Source organism: Amblyomma mixtum, chromosome 2 (genome assembly GCF_055824585.1).
Source record: "Amblyomma mixtum isolate Tamu chromosome 2, ASM5582458v1, whole genome shotgun sequence".
NCBI classification, from domain to species: Eukaryota; Metazoa; Arthropoda; class Arachnida; order Ixodida; family Ixodidae; genus Amblyomma; species Amblyomma mixtum.
In genome coordinates, this window is record NC_143013.1 from 24,298,582 (window position 1) to 24,312,378 (window position 13,797).

General features: G+C 49.5%; 1 protein-coding gene and 1 long non-coding RNA gene across 5 annotated transcripts in view; one reads left to right on the forward strand and one right to left on the reverse strand.

Moving 5' to 3' along the window:
- Positions 1–13,797, forward strand: part of LOC149358706 (sodium- and chloride-dependent GABA transporter 1-like) — a 65,281-nt gene that overhangs the window by 44,269 nt on the left and 7,215 nt on the right. For 2 of the 4 annotated variants that reach the window (XR_016288717.1, XR_016288716.1), the window contains exon 14: positions 630–800. Coding sequence is in view for 2 of the 4 variants with exons in the window: in XM_089570865.1 (XP_089426991.1) it covers positions 630–800; positions 2,972–3,076 (276 nt within the window). In the remaining 2 variants the exon portion in view is untranslated. Of the gene's footprint in view, positions 1–629; positions 801–2,971; positions 3,368–9,038; positions 9,150–13,797 lie in introns of those variants that run through there. The other 2 variants (XM_089570866.1, XM_089570865.1) reach the window with 2 other exon arrangements.
- Positions 1,868–5,790, reverse strand: LOC149358708 (uncharacterized). The gene is made up of 3 exons (XR_016288718.1): positions 5,645–5,790; positions 4,823–4,882; positions 1,868–3,233 (listed from the first exon to the last, which is right to left on the reverse strand). It is a non-coding gene; the product is annotated as an uncharacterized LOC149358708 (long non-coding RNA).

The window sequence follows — 13,797 nt, forward strand, 5'->3', positions numbered from 1 at the left end:
TTTTCATAATTTGCAAAAATATTTTTTGGGTTACAGCCTGTAATGAACAGCCCAATTAAAATCACAAAACTCCTTATAACTCATATTCTAGTTGAGATATTCAAAATCTGTAATTGCATATTTAGACTCTACACAAGAAAGCACACTTCTGTGGTAATTGTGGTCAGGATTGTGCCAGAAATAAAGAGTTTTAAGACCCGCATCCTGCTTTAAGGAGAACCCCACTCTTTTCATTGATGCACTTTTAAATACTGCATGCTCTCATATCAAGAATGATAGGAAGAAGTTGGAAAAATCATTTGCTCTAACCTTGTACTTTGATTTGATGATGACTATATATGTTGTAGATATGTTACTGTCTTTTATTTTAAACTTTGTGTGGCAGGACGACATCAGGTTACCCTACTCTACATTCTTCGTAAGGCTGTTCTCTTTATCGGTATTAAAAAAATAGATGTGTGTCACTTGGGATAAATGCACATCATCTCCAGAATGCAAAAGCCATCTTCTGTCCACGTAAGGGAAGCAGTGTTACAGCCAGTGTCATTGTTTTGACATCAGAATCAGTGATGTTAAAATCTAGGACCAAACTGAGTGTGTCGTAACATCCAACACTCTTATCGTTGCAGACTATATTTACATCGTCCATCATTCAGTACAAACCTCCCGTCTATGCCAAGACCTACTTCTATCCCTGGTGGGGTGAGCTGATTGGCTGGTTCCTGGCACTGGTGTCCATGCTGATGATTCCCATTTATGCTGTCTACTATTTGGTCACAGCCGAAGGCCCTTTTCTTAAGGTGTGCCAATCGTGACTGTGCTCTTTATTGCTTTCTGCATGACTTGTACATTGAGTCATAACACTTATATCTAATTGCTGAATTCAACTGAATCATAGTTGAACTATGCTTGAATTTATAATACTTAAGTAGATCTATGCTTTTGCATGTTCAAGTATTCGCATTGTTTTGTGGTAGTCTAGTCAGTAGGAACATTTTTTTTAATCTTTTATGTTTATTTTAAATGGACAAATGAGCTTGGGCTGCTGAGGCGCTACTGCTTTCTAGAGAGCATGTTGAGCTTTGTACTATCTGCTTGGAAGTGTTGGGACCAAAATATCTGAAAAAGATAACCACATCTATTGATCTGTGACTGCATATGGCTTGATGCTGTGGTCAAGTACATAATGTAGTTGTCCTGACTAGTTATATTTGTTTTTACATAGCTTTTATGTTCAGGTGCTCTTTATGTATCACTTGATTTGTGCCAGATGCTAGCAGTACTACTTTATTTTGTCTCGAGTGTACCATTCAAAAGCCTGTATGAATAGCCTGCAGTTCTGCAGACCTTGGGCCAAATTTATGTAGCTTACAAATTTCTACAGAATGCATTTCCTTTTCTGCTGTATTCCACTGTGAAGATAGTTGTCATTGTCATTGTGTACTGGAAGAGTCTCCTATTTCTTCTAGGTGGTAAGCATCCATGATTGTTTAAGGTTACACACAGTGATGTTGCTGTTGCTTTGGGGGACGGTATTGTGCTGTGTTTGTCATCTTGTTAAAAGTGATCATAGCAAGAATTGCTTGGTGATGGTAGACCTGTCGATATTGCGACTCTGTGCACACATTAACTGCAATGGCAAGAATTGTGCGAAAAAAGTATGCTGGGCTGTATAGTGACCATTTCACTAAATGGCTTAAAGGGTGCAAAAGTTGTTGCAGCAAAGCTCATGAAATTCATTCTGCATGAGATTTACTTGGTCCTTTTTGTTGGGGCCATTGACTTGTTTGTTATAGTGGCTACACAACCCACTTTACAAGTGAGAGCATTCTTCATGCCTTAGCCAATGATGTTGAGTAGAAAGGGAGTTGTGCTTATGGAATGTGACCTCTCACTGAAAAATGGCTAAGCGTTATGGCTAAGCGATATGGCATATACTTATCGAATATAGCGACATATACAGGAACGTACCGTGCCCCTGCACAAGTGCTTCACTTATGCAAGGGTGCATCAGTAAAGCGTACCAAAGGAAGCTGCAGCAAGGCACCCTAACCACCATGTCAGACTGGAAATAGGCGGTGCACGAAGGATGATGAAGCGTATACCATAGATAACATAGTGTCGTGACACTCTCTTACATTTTAAAGCATTACCTCTTTAATACATCTTACCCCACTTTTACGGCGCAGGTCGTCTGTAGATAAAGTGACCCTCCCCCCAACAGAAACAGTCTTTATGTGCCAAGAATTCTCGATTTCGACAGTGAGATAATTAGTCCAAGACATCGGACACACACCCAACTAATCCATTAACCAACGCATGCCCTGTACACCCCCATCCCCCAAATTGAATCCCGTTTTCTGAAATTTCTTCCTTAATCTTAAGCCAGCTCTGTCGTGATGCCAGCTAATGCTGAACATTCGAGTTATGAACTGGTAACCATCCTGTTTTTCTTAAATTTATTGTGGCTCATAGGCAATCATATCACCTTTTGTTTACGACGCCGGATGTGTTATAATTTTCACTCTCACCAGACACTGCCAGATTTCTGTGGAGGAATCGTGATCACATTTGACACCTTCGACAGTGAATAGAACTACAGACAGTCCTCGTTAATAGTAATGAATCGGGATTAAACAGAAAACAACTGTTGTTAAAAAAAATACTTTGTGATTTGTGACTAAGGTCTGCTTCTGTGCAAGTGGTGGGCAGTGAAGGTGAAATTAGACAATGTTGAGAGCTACAGATGCATTTTACCGGTCTTCAAGAACACGGTTCCCAAGACGTACTGCAGCCACAGCACCTAAGCTATCTAATGAGGTGACTCATTCTGCTAAGCCTTCACAAGGAGAGTCATGGCCTCTCCTGTCTTTCTGTTCCCCTGTGGGAAGGTTCAGCATTGAGTGGTGGCCTTGTGGGCAAAAACTTCTGAAGCCATGTCGCTGTTTTTCTTGCACGCTGTCCACTGCAGCGTCTCCAGGCGGGCGTGACATCGACGTTAAAGCCGAGGCCCCTGCCTGAAGCGGGGCCACTCTTGGACCCGCTGGCGAAATTGTCCCTCGCTGGCCCTGAGTGACGGCCGCATCATCAGAGGGCACGTCGACACTTGCGGTGCCCCCAGTGCTCACCGTACATGGTGGCGTGACTGCCCACGATGTGTGCGGGCCTTGTTTGGCTCCTTGGAGCAGAGCTTGTGCTGCCCGGAGCTTGTGTTCCCCCGAGGTCACCATGCTCTGTTGATGAACAATGTGTTTACAATGCAACATGCACGCCGTTTTAAAGGATACTCTAAGTTTTGATATAATGTACCTTGAGTCCTGTTCTATACAGAGAAAAGATATTTTGTTATAAAGTATAGGTTCAGCTATTTTTTCCTGTGTTGTGTTGTCATTTGCTGAGACTCGTTTCGGGCAAGGTATCGACTTGGTTCAGCTGTTTGGGATGCATGTGAACTGCTGGAGCGACATACGGACAAATCAGAGGATTTTTATAAGGACAGCTCCAGCGTCATACACTCGATTGTGGCCGAGTCTTGTGTTGTTCGCATTATGGATCCTTTGCCAGTGTCTACTCAGCCATGGAATGAACTAAACTAGGAAAAGAGGATCACGTGATGATTTTAGTGCAGTCATAAAAGGAGGTTGTCTACTGCACATGTGACTTCACCACTTGAAATCGCATCATGCTCAATGTCGGTCTGGTGAAAAATTTTATTTACGAGCATGCAGATGCTGCCAATACCTGCTAACCCAACCGGAGAAATAGTCCGGTTGGTCACGCCGAGGTTGAACTCTGGCAGTCAAGGAGAAATATAGTTTTGACTGAGGTGGAGCCTTGCACAATACTGACAGATGTCATGCGGCATTATTAACTCATTTTCTTTTCTTTTCCTTACTACATTTTTGTACACCACTCCAGCAGTCACCAATGGAGCATTAGAGTGTTCTGAAAACAACTATCCCCCCCCCCCCCCCCCCACACTTTTCCGTGAAATGAGCTACCGATCAACCAGGCAACCAAAAGAGAAAAACCAAGAGGGAGCAAAATGCCAGCTCGCAAGGTATAAACAAAACCCTTGAGAAACTGCAGACCCTGTAGATACCTATGGTCATTCTACATGAGGCCCCCCAAACAACATCAACGGTAAATTCACTATGGCAGAACTAAACATGCCATTAGTCCAAAGCAATCTCATCAACAAGCATTGGAACACAGGCTCCCTCCCAGACAAATGAAGAACGCACCTTACCATGATTCTAAAACCCGGGAAAGCAGCCACGCTTAGCAACCTCAGGCCAATATCCTGTACTTCATCTGTGGCCAAACAATGGAACGACTTGCATTAGACAGACTTTGGAACACCTGGAAAACACTAACATTTTTCACACCAGCTCATAGGGTACTACCGCAAGAACATCTTCACGCAGGACTTATTTCTCATACTACAGAACATGCTTCTGCAGCCTAAAGCAGCACAGATGCAAGCATTTCTTACTGTAGACATAAAAAAAAGCCTTTGATGACGTTACACACTATCCCATATTGCAATTAGTTCATGACACTGGATGTGGCGTCAACATGTACTATTACATGTGCAGTTTCCTCAAAGGTAGGACAGCATGCTTCAAGGCCGCGCAGTCTGTCTCCTTCCCTGTCAACATTACCCGTAGAACACCTCAAGAATATTATCTCTCCACCTTCATTAATCTATGTATGACAACACTTTCTACGCCGGCGACATTACCCTGTGGTGCGAAACTAGATCTCCAGAGATCATCAAAAAACCCCCAGGAAGGCATAGACAACATAGTGGACCACTTACATAAACCGGGACTCCAATCTTGAGCAAAAATTCAGGACTCCTGATGAATTCAACACAATACTGAAAGAAAACCAACGCTCTGATACAACTCGGCCTATTAGATAAACAGATTCCAAAGGTGACATCGTGCAGAGTACTTGTATTCATCATACATCACAACAACAATGCAAACTGTAACGTTATACAAAAGTAGACTGCCAAAAACTAACTCGCCTGATCTGATGGATCCTTAGCAATAAACATGGGCTCAGAGAACACTACCAGCGCAGCTCGTCATTGCACTTGTGTATAGCAGGCTCTTCACAAACTCAAATTTTCACTCAACACCCTCTACAAGGCCGCCCTGGGTCTACCCATATACACTTCACCACACAAGCCTGTTTCACGCACTCTTCGAACTAACACAACACATGGACAGCCAAGTAGCGAGCTTGTCTTGTACAGAGCAGAGATGCAACATTCTGAAAGAACCAGGGATCACCCCCATCCAAATGACGCCAGTTACTCAAGGTCTAGACCTACCATGCAGCATCGCATTTCTAAACATAGCAAAAAAAATATGACATCACACCTCCATGATGTTGACGTTAAGCGCAAGCAAAGCATCACTGCAGAGAAAGGGCATGTATAAGTTATAACTGATATTCACGCTCTGAGATGGGCTCATGTGCGTACACAATATATGCACCCAGACAGCAAGGCCATTTTCCAATCCTCCCATCATAACCACTCTAGAAGCCTCACTAAACACCAAGACCTTAACATCACATCTGTACCATCTTCAGCAAAGTCACTTGCAACATACAACGCCAACATTTATACCGACTCCAGCAAAGCCATTGGCAGCATGCAACGCCGACCACTAGAAATGCACCTGTGGACATCCGAACCCCACTGTAAGGGAAGGGAAGAAGGTGGGAGTGAAAGGAGAAAGAGAGACCGAGGTGCCGTAATGGAGGTCTCGAATAATTTCGACCACCTGCGGAACGCGCACTGACATCGCGCAGCACACGGGCGCCTTGCGTTTCGACTCCATCGAAACGCGGCCGCAGCGTCTGCTTGGTTTATGGGGTTTAACGTCCCAAAGCGACTAAGGCTATGAGACGCCGTAGTGGAGGGCTCCGGAAATTTCGACCACCTGGGGTTCTTTTATGTGCACTGACATCGCACAGCACACGGGTCTCTAGAATTTCTCCTCCAAAGAAATTCAGCCGCCGCGGCCGGGATCGAACCCGCGTCTTTCGGGTCAGCAGCCGAGCACCATAACCACTGAGCCACCGCGGCAGCGTCTGCGTTTCGATGGAGGCGATAATGTAACCGCAATCCGAACATTACAGTCAACCTGCGTTGGATATATACCAGTCGTGCCGGAGGTCTAAAGGAACGATTTGGTTCATTAACGTGCCCGCGAAATTAACATCTAAAAGGTGGATCGCTACCAGCTGCGGTGGCTCAGTGGTTAAGGCGCTCGCCTACTGAGCCGGAAGGGTACGAACCAGACCGCGGCTGCCGCGTTTCGATGGCGGCAGAACGCAAAAGGCGCCGGAGTGCTGTGCGATGTCAGTCGTGGTCGAAATTCCGGCGACCTCCACTACGGCACCTCTTTCTTCTTTCGCTCCCTACTTTATCCCTTCCCTTACGGCGCGGTCTGGGTGTCCTCCGAGATATGTGAAACAATTACTGCGCCATTTCCTGTCCTCAAAAACCAATTTTAATTTTTTCGCCCTCGATCGTCTGGCCTAATCCAGCTTGAGAGGAAGACCCTGCAACATACAAAGAGCAAACAGCTGAGCACTGCCAGAACATCAGGGGGAAGCGCACAATCTTACCCCAGCCCACGTACCCCTGCCCCGGCCATCACTTAACACGGAACAAGCACACGCCCTTCGCAAAGTTCGAACTAACACTCCCCACCCCACTAATGTTCTGTAACTTCGGATGGCATGACAGCTCACTGTCTAAACTGTCCTGAGATAATGGTAGAACACATTCTGTACTCGGGTAGCCTCTAGCCGCCGCAGTGGCTCAGTGGCTATAGCGCTCGGCTGCTGACCCAAAAGACGCGGGTTTGATCCCGGCCGCGGCGGTCGAATTTCGATAGAGGCGAAATTCTATAGGCCCGTGTACTGTGCGATGTCAGTGCACGTTAAAGAACCCCAGGTGGTCGAAATTTCCGGAGCCCTCCACTACGGCTTCCCCATAGCCTGAGTCGCTTTGGGACGTTAAACCCGCTAAAACATGGCCGTAACATTTATTGTTAACGTGACAGCTTTAAAAGGACTCTGAAAAGTAAAGGTGCGGAATTCCTGGGATGTTGAAGGACGCTGCTTTACGAATATCCTCCAGCAAGAATTTTTTTTAATGTGTTTTGTAGAAACTGAGTTATCTGTAATCAAATTTGAATTTCAGCGTCTTCGCGCTTTTCCCTCTCCTCTTGTCCCTTTTTGCACGCTCAAAGGTCGACGCTCCTTCCTTCCTGACACGCGCACTGTGCAACCCCGTCTGGCTCCACTAATGCCATTGCACGTGCTCAGGAGGCTTTGGTTTGGTTTTATGGGGTTTTACGTCCCAAAGCGACTCGGGCTATGGTGATGGTGGTGAAAAACTTTTTTAATACTCAAAGAGAGTTTGGGGGTCAGAAAACCCGGTATACATGGTCGGTATCCTTAGTCCGGGACACCGCACGACGAGGCCCCGTCTAGCGCCCGCTTTATTAGAGCCCTTTGGGACTCTGATGTGGAGCAGTTGAGGAGGGCAGTCTCCCATGCCTCCCGGGTGGAGGTGGGGGAAGGGGGAAGGTGAGGATCCCAAGTACATGCCCACACCATGTGAAGGATATCGCAGATTTCTCCACAGTGCGAGCAGCGCACCATATATGTTCGGATAAAAGTGTTTGGTGATGGCAGGACAGAGAGGAGTTCCTGTCTGCAGGCGCCGCAGAGTTCGCTCCTCCGCCTACTCAATCTGGCTTGGGGAAGTGCCACTCCCCATCGACTGGAAGACCGCCCTGGTCACCTTCATTCCTAAAGCTGGCAAGGCCAACAAGGACGACCTCCACCCCGTCTCTCTGACTTTCTGAGTGGGCAAACTCATGGAGACGATGGTACGCGACAGGTTGTCCGAGTTCATGGAATCCAAACACCTCTGCGCCAGGAAAGCTAGGATGAGGAGCCCGGCGTGTGAACGCTCGGGCGGCCGCATCAGCGGCCTCACTGCCTCGTAGAACCTGGTGGCCAGGAGCCCAGATTACGTTTGTGCGAGTTGGTTCGCCGGGAGCCCGTCTTATAATCAGGCTATGAGGGACGCCGGAAATTTCTACCACCTGGGGATCTTTAACGTGCACTGACATCGCACAGTACACGGGCCTGTAGAATTTCGCCTGCATCCAGTGAACCGGCATACGTACGTTTACGCTAGTACGTCTCCGCTATGTTAAAAGTCTTATTAATTCGCCGTCAACAGAAGAGATTTTTTTTTTCATAGGCACTTAGCAAATACAGTCGGCGGCATATAAACCTGCGCCTTCAGAAAACTTCACAGCGCAGGAAACTTTAGCAAAGAAATAATAAACAGCTTAATGCGGTTGTGTTGATGTACAGTGTGAGGCAATTTTTTTTTTTACTTAAAGAAAGAAATAAAAAGTGCATGTTCGGGGGAGGAATGCGGAGCTTGCCAAAATGAGCTCGTTATCATGCCTCTACACACAGCCAGTGCTTTCGGCTGTTGGGCACGAGATCGCGGAATTCTATACCGGCCTCGGGCCTCATTCGATGAAGGCGAAATGCAAAAGCGCTCGTGTTTGTGCGAACGTTTGAGAACCGGCTGGTCGAAATTAATGTCCAGCCCTCCACTACGGCGCCTCTTCCTCTATTTCTTTTCGTTTCCCCCCTTGATGTTCAACACGGCGCGCGGTTCAGGTGTCCACCGATAGTGTGACATAATTACTGCGCATTTCCTTCGCTCACAAAACGCTTTCATTTGCATTTCACAGCACGATCCCGTTCGCTCTACATCCCTACGCCGGACTGGAAGCGTGTGGTCGCCAGCGTCTTGGATGCATAAAGGGCTGACTCCCGAAACAAGTTCCTGCGAGAAAAAGAAAAGAAATAAACGAAATACGTTGCGCGCGATTTCTACCTCCGACAGGCCGAACCTGCCTGTCGGAGGTAGAATCGCGCGCAACGTATTTCGTTTATTTCTTTTCTTTTTCTCGCAGGAACTTGTTTCGGGAGTCAGCCCTTTATGCGTCCAAGACGCTGGCGACCACACGCTTCCAGTCCGGCGTAGGGATGTAGAAATTCATGGTTTCTAGGAAGAGTAAGTGGGAGAGAGTTCGGAGAGTATAGAGGTCCACATGGATGCTTGAGGTTCTTAAGTTGAGGACAACGCAGCGAGCGATGACCATTAAGGGTAACGAAGTGGATTCCAAGAGAAGGAGTCTCGTTCGTGCCGCCGACGGGTGCACACGTCGGCGGCCGGCGTCTCTCAACAGGCCCTTTGTCTGCGCTGACGGCGACGATGGAGGCCCTATTTCTACGACGCGCGCCCAACAGCGGCCCGCCACCCAGGATTACTCAACAGTCTTCCTTGGATACCATGGCTGCGCCTCCTTATCGGTGGTCTTTCAGCAGCAACAACTCTCTCCCCCTGCTCAGCAGTCTTCCTAGCAGACTTTCTCACCGCCCTCGAACGGATTACCTGTGTGTGTTCGCGTGTGTCTGCTGCTCGGACGGCGCGCCCTGGACTCTGGACGAACGGTGAACTCTCCCGCACGCACTTCGTGTGCCTGCTATACTCTTTCGCCCAACGGCCTCTCTTCACGCTGCCTTCTTCCGCTTTCTCTCAGCGCGCCACCCTGGCCCGCTTCTATACCTCATGCCTTCCTGGCTTCCCTCGCGCTCGCGGCGCCCGTTCCGGCGCACTCTCCACGTTGCTCTTGGGCTGCGCGCATGTCGCGGAGTTGGCCGCAGTCGTAGGCCCACACGGGGCGGGTCGGGCTCGTACATCGCTATCTGAGAGCGGTAGTCTGCGCTGTCGCGTCCGTCGGGGTGGCCGCCCCGGACTCTTCCTCTTCTGCCGCCACCGTTTGCTCCGTCGTCGCCGCGCTGCCCCTGCGCCTCCCGGTCCTTGCGCCGGGCCGCGCCGCCGCCCGCGTTCTCTTCTCGCTCAGGGCGTCTATCGCTCCCGTGCGCTCTCTTCCTTTGGCTCGCCTTCTTGGCAGCCTAACTCCACTGCGCGCAATTCCATTGCCCGCTAACCGCACACGCGGTAAACCACATGAGAGGTCTCTACCCACATTACTACCCTATTTGCGTGCCTCAGTGCTCGCTAACTACGCAGCGTGCTCTTACAGCCCGCTCATCCTTACAGCCCGCCACCTCCTTCCTTTTCGACTCTCATCGTCCGCGGGCGCTGCGCGTTTTGGCGATTCTGTGGGTGTCCTCGTGGCGGTGGGTGCACTCTGGGGTTGGCTGCAGTTGTCGGCAAACACGGGGCAGGTTGGACACGTGCTTCGCTATCTAAGGGCGGTAGTCTGCGGTGTCGTGTTCACGGCGGGGCTGCCCCGGACTCCTCCGGCACTGCGCCACCGCCACACTCCGGCCCGTGTCTCGCTGCCCCTGCTATCCCGCTCTGTCGCCGTGCCGCGCTAGCGCCCCACCACTCTTTTAGCGCGCATTTCGTGCCCGCAGCCGCTTCGCGGCATACCTCTCTTTTCCTTTTCTTTTAGCGCGCATCATATGCCCGCTGCCGCTTCGCGGCATACCTTTCTCTTCATTTTTACCTTGCGCGCATTTTATGCCCGCTGCCGCTTCGCGGCATACCTTTCTTTTCCTTTTACTTCGCGCGCATTATATGCTCGCTGCCGCTTCGCGGCATATCCTTCTTCGCCTTTTTCCGACCTATTCTTCCGCGCGCAATTACCCTGCCCGCAACCGCCGACACGTCTGGGGTGGTAGACTTCGCGCAGAGGGTCACTGGGACGCGTGCTTCACTAGCGCACTTCTGCGCCGCATGGTTCCACTCCCTTTCCGCCTTTGCTACGGCACGACCCGTCCTCTACTCTATCTCTTTCATTCCCCTTTCCATTCCCAGTGCAGTGCAGCGATCGTGACCCTACATAGGAGACAACAGCTAGCACTGCACGAACAATTCTTCACCAAACAAGAACCACTAACTGGATTCCAAGAGAAGGCAAGCGTAGCAGGAGGTGGCAGAAAGTTAGGTGGGCGGATGAGATTAAGAAGCTTGCGGGGACAGGGTGGCCGCAGCTGGCAAAGGACAGGGTTAATTGGAAGGACATGGGAGAGGCCTTTGCCCTGCAGGCTGCTGATGATGATGATAGATGCAAGATGTGGACAGATGGACAGAAGCTGATAGATGTCAGGGTACCCATCGCAGTGAGAGCAAGCCGGGGCGACCCGGTCATCGCTCAGTGTATCGAACCTGTACATATCGAAATCCAAGGGGATTGTGCAAGAGTCTGATATATCGTTAATTCGATATAAAAAAAAAACGGCAATTGGTTAGCCTATCTGCCACCTGGAAGCAAGAATACGCGTTGCACCCGCGCTAGTGGATAGATGGAAAAACTGTATTTTCGTCAGAGAGCATGTGTGGACGATTCCGTGTTAGATGGCCATCAACCCATGGCTGACGGCGACCTGGGTGGCCCACTCCACGGCCCTGGTCTGGACGACCGGGTCTGAGCTGGCCAACACGGCCTCCCACTGCTCGAGGGAAGGATCACGCATAATATCCGCCGGTGGCTTCATAATATGTGGTCATATAGGTTGCCAATTCCTGACACCATTTGCACTCCGGCTGAATATCCGGGTAGATTTTGCTCAACACTTATGGGTTGAAGACACATCTAGTCTGCAATCGTCGCCAGACGCATTCCTGCGCCTTCACCAATTGCTTGACCGGGGTTGTAAATCCTCCGCTCAAGTCTGAAATGGTTAGTAATGTCATGAAAGGATACCGGACCATCTCTCGTGGACCTTCCCGGGACTTCCGGCTCACCTACTCGGCTGACGAAACCTCGAGCATTCATGTGAGCCGTCTCGTTCCCAGGGTTCCCAGAGTGTGCAGGTACCCAGACAATTTCCGCCTCCGTAGTCCCTCGCCCCGTGGACCGATTCAGCAGTCGCGCCGCTGTGACAGATATTCTGCCCCTCGCCAAATTTCGGATGGCTGTTTTTGAATCGCTGAAGATCAGGTCAGCATTACTACTAGTTATAGCTAGTGCTATCGCCGCTTCCTCTGCAGTTTCTGGGGAGCGGGTTTTGACTGATCCAGAGGCGATCAAGCGTCCCCGCCCGTCCACCACCGCAATTGAAAATGCGTCCTTGTCCTTATACTCGGCGACATCTACATAGACTGCCCCGTTGTACTTCCCGTACTTAGCATGTAAAGCTTTGGCTCTTGCCTTCCTGCGGTCCTCGTGATGTATTGGATGCATGTTCTTGGACAAAGGTTTTATGTACAAGCCCTTGTGCATTTCCCGCCTCATCTGAATTTTCGTGTCACCGACTGGAACGTCAACTCCAATGCCGATCTTTTCCAATATGTCCCTTCTGCTTTTGTTTTTGAAAGCCTACCGAGCTGCATCACCAAGTGCGCCTCCCGTAGTTCTTCTAGAGTTTTGTGCACCCCTAATCCCAGCAGCCTTTCGGTAGACGCATTGTGAGGCAACCCAAGGGCCGCTTTATACGCCTGCCTAATCATAGCCTCCACCTTGCCTTTTTCCGTCGCGTCCAACTTCAAATAAGGCGTCGCATACACTATTCTACTGAGCAAAACGCCTGCACTATAGCTTACACAAGTCCTTTTCCTTAACACCTCTCTTACGATTGGCGATTCTCCTGATTAGCGCCGCCGCGGTGGCTCAGCGGTTATGGTGCTCGGCTGCTGACCCGAAAGACGCGGGTTCGATCCCGGCCGCGGCGGCTGGAATTTCTTTGGAGGAGAAATTCTAGAGGCCCGTGTACTGTGCGATGTCAGTGCACGTTAAAGAACCCCAGGTGGTCGAAATTTCCGGAGCCCTCCACTACGGCGTCTCTCATAGCCTTGGTCGCTTTGGGACGTTAAACCCCATAAACCAACCACCTGATTAGCCGCACGGTAGCATTGACCGTATTTTTAAGCCTTTGCAAGGACTCGCTATTCTTCCTGTTAGTCTGCAGATACATACCCAGGATCCTGATCATTTGGACCTCAGCGACCGGTACTCCCCCCACTTTCACCTCTAAAGGTGGTGGCGGCACATAGTGCCTCGCATGTATCCCTCTTGGTTTATCCCTCAGCACAAAAAGCTCGGACTTGGGCAGAGAGCACGAGAGTCCTGCTTCCCCTGCTAGCTCCTCCACAATATCCACCGCCTGCTGTAGAGTTTCTTCCAATTGTGCGTCACTGCCTCTTGTTACAATAATGTTGCTCCTTTCTGTTCAGAGTGCAGAGGGCGGTGCGCTGCCAGCATGGAGGAAGAAAAAACTATAACACATAACTATAACTATAACATGGCTGCCAGCACCCCGCCGGGAGACACATCGCTGCAGAGTAATGTTATCCACATACATTTTATGCGGATGACATTACTCTGCAACGATGTGACTCCCGGCCGGGTGCCGGAAGCGCACCGCCCTCTGCACTCTGAACAGAAAGGAACAAGAAGGGAGTTAGCTGTCTTCTAGAGCACTCCATTTTAAAAAGAATTTGCTAGCGTTGAGCTTACCCTCTTTTTTACTCCAATATAGGCGTATTAGTGTTTAGAGTATATAGCGTTGCTGGTCCTAACCTGCTTCACATCGAAGTCGCGGTGGACGGTGATTTGGGACTAGTCACAGCATATCAAATACATCTAATACTGGTAATATTAAACTACAAGCAGAATAATCGTGCATCAAAATTAACGTCGAGTTGATTTCAGCAACGCCTTCGGGCAGCGAAGTGAGCGAAGCACGCCACGCGAGGCC